This window comes from Tachypleus tridentatus, chromosome 2, assembly GCF_004210375.1.
Source record: "Tachypleus tridentatus isolate NWPU-2018 chromosome 2, ASM421037v1, whole genome shotgun sequence".
In the NCBI taxonomy this organism is placed as follows: domain Eukaryota; kingdom Metazoa; phylum Arthropoda; class Merostomata; order Xiphosura; family Limulidae; genus Tachypleus; species Tachypleus tridentatus.
In genome coordinates, this window is record NC_134826.1 from 134,233,680 (window position 1) to 134,254,921 (window position 21,242).

The 21,242-nt window shown below is 35.6% G+C and overlaps 1 protein-coding gene and 1 long non-coding RNA gene across 3 annotated transcripts in view; one reads left to right on the forward strand and one right to left on the reverse strand.

The window, feature by feature from the left end:
* The window catches only part of LOC143245176 (uncharacterized), a 51,106-nt gene that overhangs the window by 7,223 nt on the left and 22,641 nt on the right, over positions 1 to 21,242 (reverse strand). The window contains exon 2 of the long non-coding RNA XR_013025492.1: positions 18,544 to 18,687. This is a non-coding gene — a long non-coding RNA (uncharacterized LOC143245176). The remainder of the gene's footprint in view (positions 1 to 18,543; positions 18,688 to 21,242) is intronic.
* LOC143245174 (apolipoprotein D-like) overlaps positions 8,621 to 21,242 on the forward strand; it is a 31,988-nt gene continuing 19,366 nt past the window's right edge. For both annotated transcript variants that reach the window (XM_076491210.1, XM_076491209.1), the window contains exons 1-3: positions 8,621 to 8,780; positions 14,976 to 15,097; positions 18,578 to 18,660. In XM_076491210.1, coding sequence (XP_076347325.1) covers positions 8,655 to 8,780; positions 14,976 to 15,097; positions 18,578 to 18,660 — 331 coding nt within the window. In that variant the 5' untranslated portion in view covers positions 8,621 to 8,654. The remainder of the gene's footprint in view (positions 8,781 to 14,975; positions 15,098 to 18,577; positions 18,661 to 21,242) is intronic.

The following is a 21,242-nucleotide window of genomic DNA, read 5'->3' on the forward strand; positions in this document are numbered from 1 at the left end:
CAAAGGTAATGTTTATTATTTTTATGAGTTATGTATGAACAAAAGGTAATGTTTATTACTTAATGAGTTATGTCGAAACAAAGGTAATGTTTATTACACGAGAGATAGCTGTGCTAGCCATCCCTAATTTAGCAGTGTGTTTGACTGTGTGGATATTTGGGTATTGATGTTGTTAAATACCCAGGAGGGTCAGGTACATTTGACCTCTTCCTCCCTCCCGAACGATTATAGCGTCTGTCTTTAGGGGTTTTTTTTTTTTTTTTTTTTTTTTTTAAAGCTTTGGGCCAGAGTAAAGTATAACATCATACTCAGGTCCATTTCAGGGCTCAGTCCATGCATGGACGAACAAGGAGTTTTTTTTGTTTTCCATTTAATTTTTTTTTTTTGTATTTTCATATATATATATTTTTTTTGTATTTTTCTCCTTTTTCTCGATTGAGAGAATGCTACTACTACTTGTAGTAACACAAACACTCACACAGAAAGAAAGTAATAATAATTATTATTATTCAATACTTGAATAATAATTCAAAAGAGAAGAAAATAAAATAATAATAATGATTAAAAAAGAAAATAATAATTATAAAATAAAAGAAACAAGGACTAAGTGTCTAGTGCATAGTGGCCAGCTTGTGTTACATTTCTTAAATATATGTTAAAGGGGAGAGGTATTTAGTACTATTTACATCATGTACGTGATATCTGTCGAGATCACACATTAAGTCATTTTTGCCAATTCTTATTGAAATATTTTAGAGAATTATGCAAGAGTCTTTCAGCTATTGTATCTATGTTTGCATACTTGTGCATGAATGTGGTTGAGGTGCTACGTGGTACTTTGTATGCTGAAGTTAGTACAGAATTTTGTATACGTTGAAGTTTCTGTACATGTGTGGGTGCTATGTTAATCCAGGCAGGTGATGCATATTCTATTGTTGGTCTAATGTACGTTTTGTAGATTTTAAGTATGTTGTCTGGTGATGTTCCTTGGATTTTACCTGAAAGACTTCTTGCATAGTTTGCTCTTTTCCAGATTCGTATCAGTACATTTTTAATATGTGGTAGCCACGTTAATTTTGAGTCATAGGTTAGACCTAGAAATTTAGCAGAAGTAGCAGTCAGTAAAAGTGATCCATTCATATAGAGTTTTGGTGGATCTTTTTTCAGCTTATTCAGTCTGCTGAATACTATGACTTGGGTTTTTTGGAATATTAACTTTGATTCTGTATTTCTGGCAGTATTCTTCGATGTTATTTAGGACTGGTTGTAGGTTCGTTGCTGCTATTGACGGAGTGGGGGGCACTTTTCCAGACTGCTACATCGTCAGCGAACTGTGATGCATAACCTAAATTTAGGTCCGACAGAGGCATTAATTTAGCAGTGTAAGACAAGAGGATTTTGGTTTGAATTTCGCGCAAAACTACTAGAGGGTTATATGCGCTAGCCGTCCCTAATTTTGCAGTGTAAGACTAGAGGGAAGGCAACTAGTCATCATCACCTACCACCAAGTTTTGAGCTACTCTTTTACCAACAAATAGTGGGACTGGCTGTCACATTATAACACCCACACGGCTAAAAGGGCAAGCATGTTTGGTGTGACGGGAAATTGAACCGTGTCCCTCAGATTGAAAGATCCAAAGCTGAGTTCGTGTTATATTATATAAGGCATCATCAGGTTATTGGGTCTTTAATTTCTATCAAGACTTCCTGAACGTACCCACTGGCGGATTTAGGGTTGTGTGAACCCAGGGGGCTAACAATGTTTGTGGGCCCTACATCCCATGCAATTTCACATAAAATAAAATTAACAATGTGCCCCCATTAAGACCTTGAGCTCTTGGGCTGAGCCTCCTCTAGCCCCTACCTAATTATGACACTGAACCTACGTGTTTATTTAACATTATGAGTGATGTTTTATACTTATTGTCCATTGTTGAATAGGGAAAGTTAATTCAAAACATATTGGATAACAATAATTCAAACGAATATCGAACCGATTTAAAAAACAAACTATTTGTATGCAATAAAGCCTTATCTTTGACAAATAAACGGTAGAGTTTGGACCTGTACGATATATTGTTCGTTTTGCTGCTAGGAAAAAAATGCAGTCTACCGTAACCGTCTCTTTGTAGGAGCGTTCTGTGTACGTTTCTCTTACGTAGAGTTTCTGTGCGGAAAGCCGGGCTCGGCATGGCCAGGTGGTTAAGGCACTCGACTCGTAATTCGAGGGTAGCGGGTTCGAATCCCGTCACATCAAATATGCTCGCCCTTTCAACTGTGGGAGCGTTATTATGTGACGGTCAATCCCACTATTCGTTGGTGAAAGAGTAGCCCAGCATTTGGCGATGGGTGGTGATGACTAGCTGCCTTCCCTCTAGTCTTACACTACTAAATTAGAGACAGCTAGCGCAGATAGTCCTCGTGTAGCTTTGCGCGAAATTCAAAAAACATACAAACAAGGTGAAGGCCACTTTATTTATATTTCTAACTTTTTCTCAAGTTTCTAACGTTTTTCCTTATCATGCTTTATCTGGATCCAGGTTTAATAAGCTTCAACATCTCGAGTCTAGGAGAAGAGGTTGATAAGAAACACCTTTCGCCTGATGGGGTAACATGTTACTATAGGCGTGACCCCGATACAGGTCTTGTGAAAAATAAACAACGTTCTTTTGGAAGAAGGAAAAACAAAAAATGTCCAGCACTGTTCTGTTATTACGAGTGTTAACTGAATTAATAGAAACTGATGTAGATATTAATAAAAGCTACAAAAAGTTATATGATTGTAAAACCATGTAAATTATATATTTATGTGTGTGCATATTGTAAACAGAAATAAAAGGAACTCCATCACCATCATTTACAAGTGTTAAGACACCGAAAGCGAACTTTACGAGTATCATAAGAACCACAGATTGGCCACTGTTCTGTGTGCTCCATAAAGTATATTTAAACTTAAAATGACTCCGAGTGGCTCAGCGGTAGGTTCGAAGGCTTATATCGCTAAAAATTAGGTTTCGATACTCATAGTAGGCAAAGCGCAGATAGCTCTATGTGTCACATCGCGCTTAACAACAAAAAACACGTTAATATTTTGTATCCTAACCAATAATGTACACCACGAAAGTTAAGAATTGTGTCCGTTCCGAGTAGTTCAAATTATAAAAAAATGTTGTTTTTTCCAGCTTCAAAATGCTTGTTAACCCACAGGTTATATCTTACTCTACTGAAGTAAGAACACACATTTCTGCTCACTTACAAACAGCAACAACAAACTTTTACAGTATAACATAATAGTTATTCAGTGTTGACTGCTATAAGTTTAGCCATGAAATCTGTTTTATTTCCGGCACAGTTTTTTTAGTGTTTCATTGTACTTTATGTGTACATATAATTAAGGTTTCTTTTGGTATATTCTGTAGCGAAAATTACAAAAAACAACAACAACAACAAAATAAGTTGGTTGTAAAAGTTTAATACATGTCATCACACTTTATTTTTTATATTTCTATATAACGTGTAACTGTGTAGACTACCCCTTATTTTAAGGTCAATCTGGTATGACCGTGTAGTCAGACCTTCAGTTGTGCAGTCACTATAACGCTAAAAGTGAGAGTTTGGGGGTTGATCCCCTTATTCTGTTTGAAAGCAAGACAAAAAACCTTGCTGCGGTGGGTGCTGTTGACTGGCAACCTTCTGTCTGCTCAGAAGTTTAATATTTAGAACGGCTGTAGCTAAACTCTAAACGTTTCTGACTTGAACGTCCGAATAAGGCGCTGTCTGCACTAACTGCCCTTTATTTAGTGGAAAAAGGCCAGAGAGAATGTAGGTAGTCATCACTACCCACCAACAATTGTTGGGGTACTTTTTATCAAAGAAAAATGGGATTGACCGCCACTTTAACTGCTGCAAGGTCGATTGTGTTTAGTGGGAAGAGGATTTGAACCTGCAACCCACAGTTGACATGTCGAGTGCCCTAACCACCTCGCTGATAGGGCAGACCAATGTTATTAACGTGTAGAAACGTTGAAGTTTAGTTTTAACAAAGATAACACTATGTTACAAGATTTTAATTTTTTTTCTTGTTCCTGGGCAGAAAGTGTTATTTCTCAATTGCTTATGACTAAACTGAATGGAAAAGGCCTATTTTTTTCTTCAAACTTTGCTTTTGTGACGTGGGTAATGAAATTTTCAAAGTTGCCCATTTTCCAGAACATTCCCCGTAGATTCAGTGATGAGTAGCTAATAGAGAATTTTCTCGAACTTACAAGAAATTTCAAGAACTTTCCAGAATGTTGTAGAACTTGCGAGAATTTTTAAAAACCTTTTAGAATTTTCTAGAACTTTTCATAGTAATATATATACAGGGGCTCGCCACTCACCACTTCAGTTTAGTTCTAGCTGCCTAAGTGAACGTATAGACCAATCCGATTTTATCAGAGATGGCATCAAGAAACTACAAGCATTCTCCAGACGCATCCTGCTATGTACGTGGCCAATTTATCAAGACAATTTATCCTCTGTGGGGAGGTACAATGTCAAGTGTGAGCCACTAGTGAACCTCCAGAAGGTGTTGTTCCCACTATTGCACATAAAACTGGATCTTATAAAACAATTTGTCACAGCTTTTGATAAGGAGTCTGCAGCCTTCAAGTACCTTCGAGACTTCTTTCCTAAACTGTCTGAAGCAAAGGTCAAACGGTGTCTTCATTGGACCACAAATAAAAAGATCCTGGAGTGTACAGAATTCCCCAAGAAGTTCAGTAGGAGAGAGAGAAAAAAATAAAGCTTGAGGCCGCTTTGTCGCAGTGGCTCGGTGTTTCTTGGTCAATCACAAGGTCAAAAATTATGTGGAACTGGTGTCGCAGTGGCTCGGTGCTTCTTGGTCAATCACAAGGCCAAAAATTATGTGGAACTGGTTGAGGCTCTGGTGACGAGCGCTTCCACCAGGATATACTGGACTTTGCACGTCGCTACCAAAGAGCATATAACGAAAACATGATGGGAGACTAAATTTGGGGCAGATACATGAGAGTGATTTACATTACAGTCGCAAATCCCGAAAAACTACTCACTTCTAAATATTTTTGTATAACTTTAGTATAAATACATGTAAATCTTGATTCATACGTTGTTTTATTCATACCTTGTGTAAATGAAAATGCGCAAATTTGTCCGTTTTTTACATAGAAAATAGGTTACTTTATAAATTTCATTATCCAGGTTACAAAAACAAAAGGTGAAGGGAATAATGGCCATTTTCTGTACTTCTACAACACAAGCAATTAAGAAATAACACATACTATCCAGAAACAAAATTTGTGTTACATAGTGTTATGTGAGATAAAAACAAAGAAACATAGCAACAAGAACATAGGAGGAAAATAACAACAGCTGTACTTAGTTCATGTAACAAGAGCTGTACTTAGTTCATGTAACAACAGCTGTACTTAGTTCACGTAACAACAGCTGTACTCAGTTCATGTATCAACAGTTGTTCTTAGTACATGTAACAACAACTGTACTTAGTTCATGTAACAATAGCTGTACTTAGTTCATGTAACAACAGCTGTACTTAGTTCGTGTTACAACAGCTGTACATCGCTCATGTAACAACAGCTGTACTTAGTTTATGTAACAACAGCTGTACTCAGTTCATGTATCAACAGTTGTTCTTAGTTCATGTAACAACAACTGTATTTGTTCATGTAACAACAACTGTATTTGATTCATGTAACAACAACTGTATTTGTTCATGTAACAACAGCTGTACTTAGTTCATGTAAATGTTTGAACTTCAATTCTCTAGTGTTTCAAATATTTTCTTAAAATAAAAATTTAAAGAACATCGATATTTTTACAAATTTCGAATTCATATAACCAATAAAAGAACAACAGAAAACCGTCATAACCTCGATGTTGGAGAAACTAGTTTCACTATGCTCACCTGTCCTCTTCTCATTATTTCATTTTAAGATTAAAATATTTATCTGAGTTTATTAGTATCTAAAGTGTATGTAATCTTCCGTACATGTATCTAAGATGTTAAAGTCGTCTACTACATGTTTCATAGCTCCTGCTTGATGAAGAAATAGTTGAATGTTTTTATTATTTCATTTAATTTTAGTCTTTCACTCAACGGTGTGTGTGCGTGTGTGTTTTCTTATAGTAAAGCTACATCGGGCTATCTAGTGAGTCCACCGAAGGGAATCGAGCCCCTGATTTTAGTGTTGTAAATCCGTAGACTTATCGCTGTACCAGCGGGGTACACCGTGTTTTGCTGTTAGTTGAAAGTGGAAGTCACTTAACATTTATAAAAACAGATGTTTTCTAATCATTACATTATTCAAATCATACTAAAAGAAGTAGGGTTAATTTCAATTCTGCGAAAGGTAGTTACCAATGGAGGTAAAAAGGTCAAACAAAACGTCTAAAGTTGTTTTACACCTGAAACAACAACAAAAATAGTAACATGAAATACATAATATCAGCAGACCTTAACCAGAACCACACGTTATGTCCACGTAGATTGACTATAAAGACAAGGATCTCTCGGATTTGGGTAAGCAGCTCATAATGTTGAGCTGTCCATAGAGAGAAGGAAATCAATATACCAGAAGCACCCACCGCCACCACGAGGGTTTTTTCTGGTTCTTTGAAAAGAATAACTGGATTGGTTATCACCTTTTAATGCAACTACAGCTAGAGTCTAAAGCACCTTCAGCGGTATTACGTGTCGAACTTTGGACCCTTCCCTGTGTAGCCCTACATACTAACCATCAAGCCACACTTAAGCCGGATCTGCGAAAGAAGTATTATGCAGAAAAAAGAATGGCTAGCTAATTAAAGGTTTACCTTTTGTAAAAAATATTTTGATATTTCACAATTTAAATGTGTACTGCGAATCACAAGAGAAAAGTCTGTAATACGAATACTAAAATTTAAAAAATATATACCCTCTTCTACGATGAACTAAAATAAATCCATCAGATGAGAGGAGGTACATTTTAACTGCATGCATAAGACATCGTGGCAGCGCGGCTCCACGTGAGATTGAACATATTTGGAAATAATTGTTGAAATGTTCCTTTATGCAGTTTTCGGACTCTCTATTTTCGATACTTCGAATAACCAATATTTAGTTTGGACTAAAATAATAAGAATTGAAAATATTCAAAGGGAAAAGACCACAACATGTGTTGGCAGAGTTGTTTGTTTTTTTAATCATAAAACACAGTTTATTTCTCATGGTCGTTTCTAATGTTCTTTATTCATACAAAAAAGACAGTGACGCATTCTACCGATAAATTGTAAAAGCTGTATTAAAGTGTAATCATTCCGATAAATAAGAGCCTAAGGTAAGCTTTCTGATGGCAGTTGAATATTAGTTTGATAGATTTATGTTTAGAACTTTAAAGTTTCATAAAGCCCCATTCGAAGTCTTCTATAGTAACATGAGATTAAAATTTTTGTTTTTAACGCAAACTGCCTTTCAAATGATAACAAGACTATAGATAATTTTTTGTAAATGAAGCCAGTCTACTCTTTACTGTAATGAAAAAAAAAATATGTTAAGTTATATTTAGCACAACAGTGTACTTAGAGCTCGGACATAATTGTTAGCGTACCAAGGTAACTCCATTAAGTTGAATATTCATATAATATTGATACAATGCTTTAGATTCAGCACGAACCACACAATGTTGGTGAAATATGAAAACTAAAAGACATATATAAAACTTTACTCACAGCAGTGGTTATTCTATCCATCCGGGATATGACTTGGCTTGATATTTATTTCTAGTATTTTAAACAGCCTGTCTGCTAAATAATTCAGAATAATAAATCATATATACATATAGAATCACGATTACGAGGCAAACACAACATCAGACACCGTACATCTAAGTTACATTTTATCATCTGCTATATTAGTACACATAATTTTCGCCCTTTAGATCCAAGTCTATGTGCATTACATTTCTTTATTGTTAAGCAAGAGACTATACAATGGGCTACATATGTTTTGCTGCTTACGGGTACGGAAACCTGATTTTTATCGTGCATGTGTTTTGTACTATTAACTCTATCATGAATCACAAGCAAACTTCTTAGATTCCTGTGTTCGGACACTATTTTCTGATGCAAAAGACTTATTCACTGTACTTAAGCCATGTGCTGATACTTTACTATACGTGTTTATAAGTTGTTCTGTTACGAAAAGCTCAGTCATCGAATCAGACATGACATTTGTTGTAGAACTATGCGATCCTGAGTGATGCGGTAGCTTGCTTTAATGAGGAGTTATCGACAATTTTACCAGTTTTACATCGTCAAAGAAAACCAGGATCACGTGCCACTGCCATATAAATCAAAGTTTCTTTACTTAACCCTGTACATAATTTCTACTACTTTTTACTGGTCTTGTTTAAATTTATTTCTTATATAAACCCTTTGCTTGTTACTGTTTGTTTTATTAGTTCTTGTATATTAAGTGCTGCCATCTCGCGTTTGATCACAGAGTTACTTTTCACGGTCAAGTCACTGACCTCTTCATTAGCAGCGCGTGAAAAATATTGTGTGTAACAAGTTTCTGAGCTATGTACTTATTAAGCCAATGGTGAATGAATTAACACCACAGCAAAATCAAAGATAGAATGACGAAGAAGAATTTTATTATTGTTGTCATGACGACAGTTTTATTAGCCCATGCTGCTGCAGATATTTTTGGCTTAGGAGCCTGTCCGCCTTTGAAGGTTCATCCGGGATTTGATATCAAAATGGTAAGAACAGTTTTAAGACTTTTTCTAAAATAGTGCATTGTCTTATTGTCTCACTGTTAGAATACAGAGGAATGTATGGTTATGTGTTTCACTGAATTTGCTTCTCGTGTAAAACATGCCTACGTTTCTTGATAAACTGACAAACGGTTGGAAAAAATAAAACGTCGCAATCTTTATGTACACACACATATATATAAGAAACTTTATATGTTATATATTTTATAAAAACAACTACCTATATCATTGGAATTTGAAATTTGCTTTGGTTAAACAGAGAGATAGTTGTTGTCTTATTTACTTTGAATAAACAGATAAAGAAGTATTCTAATGATAGTGTCTGTTCCTAAGTGAAATAAAAAACCTTTCATATATTCTATCGATGTGTCTCATAAGTCTGAATCCATAGAAAAAATAGACGTTATGTTCTTATAGTTAAACAAGCGAATGTCCAATGTCAGTTGAACATATTTCAAGTAATAAATTACCCTGATGGCACAGTATTGACAAATTAACGTGTATGGCTGTTAACATCACGCATTTCGAATAATAAATAAATAAAAAGTTGTGTGTTTCTCCCAATGTGTCCAGACTTTTGGGACATCCTGTATTATGAAATAAATAAAGTAGTAACGTGCTCCTGCACGTTAGAAACATTAAGTACTATTTTTTTCCCTACTACCTCAAATAGAATTTGAAAATAATTTGTTTCCAACAAGGTAGAGTTACGGAAGCACATTCACGTGATTGTACGAATACCCTGAACTAGTTTCGCCCAAGGTTAGGATGTTACTGGTAACAAGTTCACACGAGGGAAGGAATAATAAAACAAAAAGGCCTTTTGAGGAGCTTCATGTATGGATGTTCTTACAATGTATAAACCTGGGGTTCGATTCCTCGCCATGGCCAGAGGGTAGTTCGGTCACTAGGTAGCTTTGCACTAAGAAAACAAAAGTAATAGCATGGACGCTCACAACAGAGTTATGCAGAACGTTGTGTAAGCACATGAAAATGGTACAGCGGTAAGTCTAAGGACTTGCAACGCTAAAATCAGGGGTTCGATTCCCTTCGGTGGACTCAGCAGATAGCTTGATGTGGTTTTGCTATAATAAACATACACACACACATATGAAAATGTTCCTGTTGAAAGATATAAATAGACCTTCGGCTTGTGACAAAATAGCTAATTATTGTTATAAAGAGTGCACACCGTTGAAGATATAAACTGTGTGACTGAACAATATAAAAGTGACAAAATATTGATAGTTTTTAAGTATAAGAAGACGGGCGTGGCCTATAGGTTGGTATGTCCAATTGTGAATTCGAGTACCACTGGTTCGTATTCTGTTGTCACAAAATCATATTCGGCAATTCGGACCTTGAGCGAGCTATAAGAGTAACGATCAGATACCACTATTTGATTAGAGGTAACTCAAGATTTACTAGCTACGTTCTCACTTGCACGTCAGCTCAAAAGTATGGATAACTCAAGAGTTACTAGCTACGTTCTCTCTTGTACGTCAGCTCAAAAGTATGGATAACTCAAGAGTTACTAGCTACGTTCTCTCTTGTTGATCGGGTCAAAAGTAGAGACAGCTAACGTAAAGAGCCCTAATGAAGCTTTACGCTGACGTCTAATGTACGAAACCAACAGATACTCGTTCACTGTAACTTATAATGTTTATTATAAGAAACAGGATGTAATTTTTAATGACTGATTATCTATATGCAAAACAACAAGTTATATTAGTTGATTAATTCTAAAATCATCATAAAATTGTCACTGATTGGGTCAACAGTATGCATATGTTTGTATATACTTGTACGTTAATTGTAGTACAGTAAAATCTGATTAGGAAGCACATTTGGATGAGTTCTTTTTCTTACGATTTTGATAAATTCGGTAATGGTACAAAACAGTATCAAAGAAGATAGAAAAGAAAGGCAAATATTTTTGATTATGAATTACTATCATGTGTGCTTTATTTTACACAAGCAATTACTCATTACTTTCGTTATTAGCACAGTGTATTTCAAGGTTAGTGTCATATTTTACTCACCACAATTCAACTAAGGCTGCCTCTTAACCTTCTTAGTTTTAGTTTAAGCCTATATAGTTTAAAGAATCTTCAAATTGTGACTTTGTAAAAAGCAGGTAGTTTAAGCCTATATAGTTTAAAAAATCTTCAAATTGGAACTTTGTAAAAAGCAGGTAGTTTAAGCCTATATAGTTTAAAGAATCTTCAAATTGGGACTTTGTAAAAAGCAGGTCGTGGTTAAGGATACAATTTTACTACATTTGCTGAAAATATGGATCACTGCCTTTCTTTACGACTGTTCCTAGTTGATGAATCGGATTCTTAAAGGAATGAACAGAATATGCCCACCAGACGTCAGGATTCTATCAGTTTTGTGTTGATCACCAACACCACAATGCCCAAGATGTAGCCCCAGATTTGAAATTATCCCCTACCATACTCCGTTGTAAAGGTTTTTAATTGATTATGATACCTGTTCCCTTATTTGTCTCCCCAGTGGCACAGCGGTATGTTTCTAATTAATTCACTGAATACAGGTATAAACATTATAACTATCTTTTAGTCGTCAAGTGACTCGGCAGTAGGTTTGAAGGTTTATAATGATAATGTTACTAACCGGGTTTCGATACCCGTGGTGAGAACAGCACAGATAGTCTATTGTGTAGCTTTGCGCTTAACAACAAACGAACAAGATAATGAACTCCAGTCATACCTTGTCTTCTGATTAAATTCGCAATACCATGACAACAAGTGCAACAAGGTTCTGTTAGGTATTTCTACTAATGCATTAGCAGCTAGATGTTATGCAGTTTTCATATTTGTTTCATTAACACTGAAATGAAATGTGTACTTCCATGCCAATAAATACTGGGAAATTACGGGTCTGTCACAAGTTTATTTAGGAAAGCGTTGCCTATAGTTTTTATTTTTTAATATGGCAAAACACGTTTCCCTAGAAGTCTGGTTAAATAGTCTGAAAACAACAACAAATGTATGCTTATTTCTTAAATACAATGACAGAAATAAAAATTCCACAGCTATTCTGAAATGTTGTAGGTAAACGCGGCACTCATTATAAGGGTGAATTTATTCAATGTAGACTAGTCCTATGATTTTGACACTGGATAAGTGATTCGCGAATACGTTTTTGCAAATGATAAATGTGCAGCAAATGGAATATCATGATAAGTCTCTATAACCTTCCTTTTTTAAACTTTATAATTTCATGGTATACATGCTAAATATTATCTGTTTTATACTTTCTTAATAACACAACATTATCCCAACATGTCCTCAGTTTCCTTATCATACAATGTTGTCTCTTAATTAATTAATTAATGCTATATCGTAATTTTATTCGTTAATAAAATTAATGATGCTCAAAATTACTTAACATAATTTTTTAGGTCTGGTTTTTACACTAACTACTGTTACCACATGACCTAAATAATCCATTTTTTCTTTAAAAATGAACATTAATGGTTTTTAACTTCAAGTCTCCCGCTAGTACAGCGGTAAGTCTACAGATTTACAACACTAAAATCAGCGGTTCGATTCCCCGCGGTGGGTTCCGCAGATAGCCCGAGATGGCTTTGCTAAAAGAAAACACACTTTTAACTTCGAATTAACTTTACACAATATCTGATCAAATGCTCTTTAAAATTTGCTGAAACATATTAAGTCATCCAAATAAGATACACATTTATCGTCTTGTAAATCTGATTATCCATCAGTCTATGGAATTTCGAAGAGGCTTCACTTAAACCGAAGATAAATTCATATTTCTATGAAGGTAAAATAAATGGCGTTTTCTTTCTATTTTCCACAATTGCCAATAATCGCTTTGCAAGTTCGCGGGTAAAAAAGTACTTACTGTGAGGTAACTTATCTGAGGTCTCTTGTAACTGATCTGATGCGTCCTTAAAAATGACCTGTGTTAACCTTCTAAAATCAAAAATCTAAAATTAATTTACTTTACTCTTATGAATCATATCCACTAAGGCAGTGTGAGAATTAGTGTTCACTCAAGCATATCTTTTACACACGATTTTCATTCTACCACCTACTTCAAAACATTCCGTAGATGTACTGTCTTAGGTGTTAATTTATTTGTACAACCATTCAAGCTTTACCTACCGCTACATGTTTAAATTTATGGTTTGGTTTTAATTTGAATGTTGCGCAAAGTTACACGAGGGCTATCTGCGCTAGCCGTCTCTAATTTAGCACTAAGACTAGAGAGAAGGCAGCTAGTCATAACCGCCCACCGCCAACTCTTGGGCTACTTTTTACTAACAATTGTGGGATTGACCGTCACATTATAACGCCCCCACGGCTGAAATGGCGAGCATGTTTGGTGTGACGAGGATTCGAACCCACGACCCTTAGATTACGAGTCGAGTGCTTTAACCACCTGGCCATGCCGGGTCCAGGTCTAGGCAGTGCCACTTTACTTGTATTTATATTTAACACTTTTAAAAGTATCGCGTCTCTCTTTTTACCGACACTCACAGCGATATACATACACATGTTTCTGTTGGTTAAGTTGCTATTTATCTATATTGTTAGTTTTATAATTAAACCTCAATAATGAACTGACGTTTTTAAGTTCTTAAATGTGACGTTTACTGATATAGCAGGTACAAGTCCGAACAGATTTTTCTGTTGAGTTTATTCTTAATTTCGATTAAAGTTTGATTTTGAATTTCGCACAAAGCTACTCGAGGGCTATCTGCGCTAGCCGTCCCTAATTTAGCAGTGTAAGACTAGAGGGAAGGCAGCTAGTCATCACCGCCCACCGCCAACTCTTGGGTTACTCTTTTACCAACGAATAGTGCGATTGACCGTCACAGTTATAACGCTCCGTCAACTGAAGGGGTGAGCGTGTTTGATGGGACGGGGATTCGAACCTACGATTCTAAGATTGTAAGTTGAGCGTCAGAACCAGCTGACCATGGCCTGTTGGGATACTCTGTAACCTACACTACTGTAGGGTCGTTTGAGTATCCACATAGCTATATACTTGTTTAGTATTATTTACTCTATTTATCTTGTATTTTACTATTTGCTGTATTCTTATTTTCTTCTAGTGATTAGTTCTGTGCTTATTTAACTCTTACTGTCAAGTCTAGTGTTCCTCTTTTCTTTCAATAGTCCTGTTTTTTATCACGACACATCTTTTACAACTCCAGTTTTTTCTACGTCGTGTAGCACTACGTAAGCACTTAAGTTCGAAGGTGAGCTTCCCTCAATATTCGAGATTTCCATTTCTATACGTAGTTTACCTCTAGTAATGGAATTTCAGTGTCGTGATTTATTAGAAAGTGTTTAGTTAAATCGCTATATATTTACAGATATACAAAACAAACGTTCAAGTTATAAATCTCCAATACGTTATCTTCCTAATGTTTTAATTGGATGTACCGTCGGTTCAAACTATAGAAATACCGTGGAATATCAAGATAGCTTCTGCGCATATAAGATGGATGATTGGAGCAACCTTGTTTGTTTAGAATTAAGCAAAAAACTGCACAATAGGCTATCTGTGCTCGGAGCAACCTTGTTTGTTTAGAATTAAGCAAAAAACTGCACAATGGGCTATCTGTGCTCGGAGCAACCTTATTTGTTTAGAATTAAGCAAAAAACTGCACAATGGGCTATCTGTGCTCGGAGCAACCTTGTTTGTTTAGAATTAAGCAAAAAACTGCACAATGGGCTATTTGTGCTTGGAGCAACCTTGTTTGTTTAGAATTAAGCAAAAAACTGCACAATGGGCTATCTGTGCTCGGAGCAACCTTGTTTGTTTAGAATTAAGCAAAAAACTGCACAGTGGGCTATCTGTGCTCGGAGCAACCTTGTTTGTTTAGAATTAAGCAAAAAACTGCACAATGGGCTATCTGTGCTCGGAGCAACCTTGTTTGTTTAGAATTAAGCAAAAAACTGCACAATGGGCTATCTGTGCTCGGAGCAACCTTTTTGACTCATGAGTCATTGTTTTTTTGGTTTTTTTTGTAGAAATATGTACATATTTAAATTCGCCTATAAATTCAACGCAGGAAATTATTTTCTATAGCCTGTTTACTAAATCTTCATTTGACTTGGTTAATAAAATTTAATCGTGAATATTACATACTAATTATTTTGGGTGTGTGTGTTTTAGTTTTTAGGTAGATGGTACGTAGTTCAGTCCCACGCGACGTCAGGGGCGTGTCTTCGACGAGAGGTGTCACGTTCACCTGATGGACGATTCTATTTAATTCAGTCTGGTAGTACGATTGGAGGGTAAGTAAAATATGTTTGTAACAATATAACTGTTTAGAGTTATGTATATAGTATGCTTATGTAGACGTTCCTTGCTACATAGACATGAACACCAAATAGGGTGATGCTTTTTGTCCCTGCAAGGTTCCCTGATGGTGTAAATCAGAAACGTATCTATTAGAGTTATAATCGATGTTGGTCTAGCTGGAATTTAGGTGCTTATTAGTTGAGCACAAAGCTAAACTATGGATTGTCTTTGCTCTGTCTCCCGCTAGTACAGCGGTAAGTCTACCCATTTACAATGCTGAAACCAGGGGGTTGATTCCCTTCGGTGGACTCAGCAGCAGGGGCGTAGATTTTTTACATCCGATGGGGGATATTATTTTTGCAACCACTTATGTGGACTGTTCAATTTGCAAATTGGTAATCTCTGATATCGTTAACCTAAAAGCTGTAAACATGCAGTCACAGAGTAATCTTGTTGCCACGATACTTGTATATATACTGACTGATACTTACGAACTATCGCTTAGATCGAAAAGCTTAGAAGCTCACCTATATTAAAGATATACATTTCGGCTACTGAAAAAAAACTACATCTAGGCCTAATTATGTAATTCGATTGGTGAGAACACGAGAATCACAAGAAGAAACACACACTTTGTAGGCCTGTGATGCAATAAAACAATTCAACAGACCAAACTGTAGGGAGGATGATTGTATGCACCATACCCCCACCTAAAATTAGGGGGAGATGTATATCCCCATCCCCCTAGGATCTACGCCCTTGCTCAGCAGATAGCCCGATGTGGTTTTGCTGTAAGAAAACACACAAACACATCTATGCTCTGTCCATCCCTGATATCGAAAACGAGGTTTTTATCCGTTATAAGCCCGCAGATTTATTGCTGAACCACCAACTGAGAGTTTAGAAGTTATTTACGTCATCCAGTTTTAGCGTAGAAAAATTATTTATTAATATAATATAGGATTTCAAAAAAACAACAACAAAAGCAGTTCACTACAACAACGTCTGAAATGTGACAGAGCATAAAACGGATAGAAAGAAAATGTTCGTCACAGAACCCCATCTCCTCCGTGGCTAAGGGTTCGATTCCAATGACGTGCGTAGAGCAGGTACCTTATTGTGCAGCTTTGCACTTACTTTTGAAAACAACGAATAAACAACATCACTGAAAAACAAAATTGCCGATGAAAGGTATATAATACTACAAAACCTGCTTGACTTATGTTTATAACCTCTTTCAATTACTACTGCTTTTTTCAATATGGCGTGAACTATGCTGTAGTCCATGTACTAGGTTGCTACTGACCCACGGCTTACTTAGGTCTAGACGTGCTAATAATTTAACAACCAACAGCCCTGCACAATTACCTGGCAACTCCAATGTACAGATCAAACTTTGTTAGTATTTTACATACCAAATATTCAGCGAGATCTACAGAACCAGGGGACACAAATATAGATTTAGGCAAGGTAGAAGCTATCTTTAGTTAAGGCAGTTTTATTTTTCAAATAGGGTGATTGACCAATGGAATAGATTGTCTTTGGATATTTTGGAGGCAGTAAATGTGGGTGACTTTTAAAAGCTTGATAGATATATAAATGATAAGGGTTGGCTTTAATTTTTTTATTTAATAGTTTTAATTTGGTACCAACGATGGGACAGTCGAAATTCCCTTGTTATCTCTAAACTTTATGTTATGTTAGAAAGTTTCACCTTCCCAACCTCCATCTATGAAGGGCCCGGCACGGTGGTGCGTCAAGGCGTCCGACTCGTAATCCGATGGTCGCGGGTTCGAATCCCCGTGGCGGCAAACATGCTCGTCCTTTCAGCCGTGGGGGCGTTATAATGTAACGATAAATCCCATTATTCTTTTGTAAAAGAGTAACCCAAGAGTTGGCGGTGGGTGGTGATGACTAGCTGCCTTCCCTCTAGCGTTACACTGCTAAATTACGGACGGTTAGAGCAGATAACCCTCGAGTAGCTTTGCGCGATATTCAAAAACAAATATACCATCTGTGAAGAGTTTTAAATCATAGTAACTAACATATAAAACGAGAATGCTCAACTGATGATGTAATGTATTTTAATTTTTATAAATAGTAATGTAAGAAAAGTGTATGTAGTTAGCTATAATACATTTCGACAACAGACTGAATTTTAATTTCCTTCTTGGTAGATAGCTCGCTCTGAGTTAAAGTACACTCTGTAAACCCTTTGCTAATCACTTGCGGTTCAGTTTTAAAATTATTCTAAGTAATTCTTCACTTTATATTAGTGTATGTTCGACAGTTTGAAAATATTTTGTGGCGAACAAAGAGGTCAGTTCTTTATTCGACGTCATAATCATAAAAACTAAGTGTCGATCTGTCACTCTCAATTTCTCCGAATTTTGTGAGTTATACGAGTTCACTTCCACTTTTTTCTCCTGCAATACTTTTGATTACTCGTTCCCATCTTAGTTGAATTGAATCACTAAAATATCTGTAAATAACTCTTATATTTCGCCAGTTTTCTGCTATATAAAAGCCTATCAAGGATGGAGTTTCCAGGACCAGATCAGGCATGGCGTTATGTTTATGACACCACATCATCCACATCATTATGACGTCAAGCTAGGTAGGATCCGAATAAGAAAGCCGTGAAGACACGCGTGATAGAAGACACTGAAGTGCATTCGCAGTCTATGAGCATATGTGAAAGAATAAGTCAATAATTTGCCCAAATCAATGCTTGGAAATTATTACGAACAAGTCTGTGTTAGAAGAAACTGAAGATTCCAATTATCTGTAAAGAAAAGTACAACTCTTCCTCAGAAGAACAGGAGTGTATATGCAATCACATGATCATCGTATGTTTTGATCGTTTGTCCAAAGACACCAATGTTTAGCATATTTCTTGGAAAGAAAATTCTTTCTTCTGTGTCTGTTGCCAGATTAATACCAATAGTTTTGGTTACTGGTGATTTTCCATTATTCTTAACGCTAATATTTGAATATTAGTTTGATGCAGATACTTTGCTACACACCACTACGCCAGCTTAGAATTTCTTCTTAGCTTCCAAATAAAGGGACCATTTGTAATTTTCACTGTTATAGGATATAAAAACGTGTCTAATAGTTCTTGACCATCACCATTTGCATGCCTGATTATTCCAGATTAAACTAGACACTAAATACTTAAACAGCCCTTTTTATTGTCTCGCCATCTTGCTCCTTACCACAGTGTCATTACATATCCAATTTTTAACATCAGTTAACAATTATTAAAGTTGTTATTTTATGCTTGTCAGTAACGTAATCATTGTAGTTTTATTTAAAGATATATTAAGGTTGTACTAGGACTGTTACTTATTTTTACATGTGACAATATACAGCGGATAACAGCTAGAAACGTTTATTTAACCAAAACATGTTTACTGGTTGAAATAACGTATAATACCAAATATTTGTTGATCTCTGTGGGTTTCTTTTAGGCTTCCTCTGGTAGGTGAAAGGTCAGGTGAGCTGGTAATTCCACAAAGTGAGCCTGCTAAGATGACAGTTAAGCGGCCATTGAGTGAGTATCAGTGTATGAATATAGAACCTGCTGAAAACATGACAGTTAAGTTCTAGCCTTTAAATAACTACCAATACATGATAATAGAACCTGCTAAGATGCAGCTAACCAGCCTGTAAATAAGCAACATTACACGAGCATATTATTATTTTTATTATTATGAAACTTGAGATGGAGGAATTTTTTATAAACCCAAAGTTCCTAAATACTCCGCAGTCTAATTTCGGAATTTTTCTCCTTAAATTATTAGTAGGATCTCCTTTAATTGGAACAGATTAATTTCGAATACAACACGATCACGAAGTAGACTTCCAGGATTAGAAACATATGATAGAATCAAGTTGTTTCTTTCATTGTTCTTCAGTCCTTACCTATTTAGTGGATGGAAAATATAAACACACACACATATTTAAATACACATATATATGTTGTTTGCACAAATTCAGTATGATGCACACGAACAAAGTAAGAATGAATATACAAAACTACACAAAAATCTCTACATAAGTACCCAATGAGTCAATCTTATGGCCATTGAAAACTCTTCATTTTAAATAGTTTATCTAAACCAGAATCCATGCAACTGATAGAAATTTAACATTTAGTTCTAGGTAAAAGTTATGATTGAAAAGATCTGTCTACTTATGTAGGGATTTTTATATTGTTTTCTGTGTTCAACCTACCTTGTTTCTAGGTTTGGATACTTATGTAGGGATTTTTATATTGTTTTCTGTATTCAACCTACCTTGTTTTTAGGTCTGGCTACTTATGTATAAATTTTTATATTGTTTTCTGTATTCGACCTACCTTGTTTCTAGGTCTGGCTACTTATGTATGGATTTTTATACTGTTTTCTGTATTCGACATACCTTGTTTCTAGGTCTGTTTACTTATGTCGGGATTTTTATATTGTTTTCTGTATTCAACCTACCTTGTTTCTAGGTTTGGCTACTTTTGTAGGGATTTTTATATTGTTTTGTGTATTCGACCTACCTTGTTTCTAGGTCTGACTACTTATGTAGGGATTTTTATATTGTTTTCTGTATTCGACCTACCTTGTTTCTAGGTCTGACTACTTATGTAGGGATTTTTATATTGTTTTCTGTATTCGACCTACCTTGTTTCTAGGTCTGGCTACTTATGTAGGGATTTTTATACTGTTTTTATATTGTTTTCTGTATTCGACCTACCTTGTTTCTAGGTCTGGCTACTTATGTAGGGATTTTATATTGTTTTCTGTATTCGACCTACCTTGTTTCTAGGTCTGGCTACTTATGTAGGGATTTTTATATTGTTTTTCTGTGTTTTCTCTATTCGACCTACCTTGTTTCTAGGTCTGGCTACTTATGTAGGGATTTTTATATTGTTTTCTGTATTCGACCTACCTTGTTTCTGTATTTCGACCTACCTTGTTTCTAATTCTGACTACTTATGTATGGATTTTTATATTGTTTTCTGTATTCGACCTACCGTGTCTCTAGGTCTGGCTACTTATGTAGCGATTTTTATATTGTTTTGTGTATTCGACCTACCTTGTTTCTAGGTCTGGCTACTTATGTATAGATTTTTATATTGTTTTTTATATTATTTTATGTATTCGACCTACCTTGTTTCTAGGTCCGACTACTTATGTAGGGATTTTTATACTGTTTTCTGTGTTCAACCTACATTGTTTCTAGGTCTGGCTACTTATGTAGAGATTTTTTTATTGTTTACTGTATTCGACCTACCTTGTTTCTAGGTCTGGCTACTTATGTAGGGATTTTTATATTGTTTTGTGTATTCAACCTACCTTGTTTCTAGGTCCGGCTACTTATGTAGGGATTTTTATATTGTTTTGTGTATTCGACCTATCTTGTTTCTAGGTCTGGCTACTTATGTATAAATTTTTATATTGTTTTGTGTTTTCGACCTACCATGTTTCTAGGCCTGGCTACTTATGTAGGGAGTTTTATACTGTTTTGTGTATTCGACCTACCTTGTTTCTAGGTCTGGCTACTTATGTAGGGATTTTTATACTGTTTTCTGTATTCTACCTAGGTCTGGCTACATGTTTTTTAGGTCTGGCTACTTATGTAGGGATTTTTTAGGGATTTTTATATTGTTTTGTGTATTCGACCTACCTTGTTTCTAGGTCTGGCTACTTATGTAGGGATTTTTATATTGTTTTCTGTATTCGACCTACCTTGTTTCTAGGTCTGGCTACTTATGTAGGGATTTTTATATTGTTTTCTGTATTCGACCTACCTACCTTGTTTCTAGGTCTGGCTACTTATGTAGGGATTTTTATAATGTTTTCTGTATTCGACCTACCTTGTTTCTAGGTCTGGCTACTTATGTAGGGATTTTTATACTGTTTTCTGTATTCGACCTACCTTGTTTCTAGGTCTGGCTACTTATGTAGGGATTTTTATATTGTTTTCTGTATTCGACCTACCTTGTTTCTAGGTCTGGCTACTTATGTAGGAATTTTTATATTGTTTTGTGTATTCGACCTACCTTGTTTCTAGGTCTGGCTACTTATGTAGGGATTTTTATATTTTTATACCTTGTTTTCTGTATTCGACCTACCTTGTTTCTAG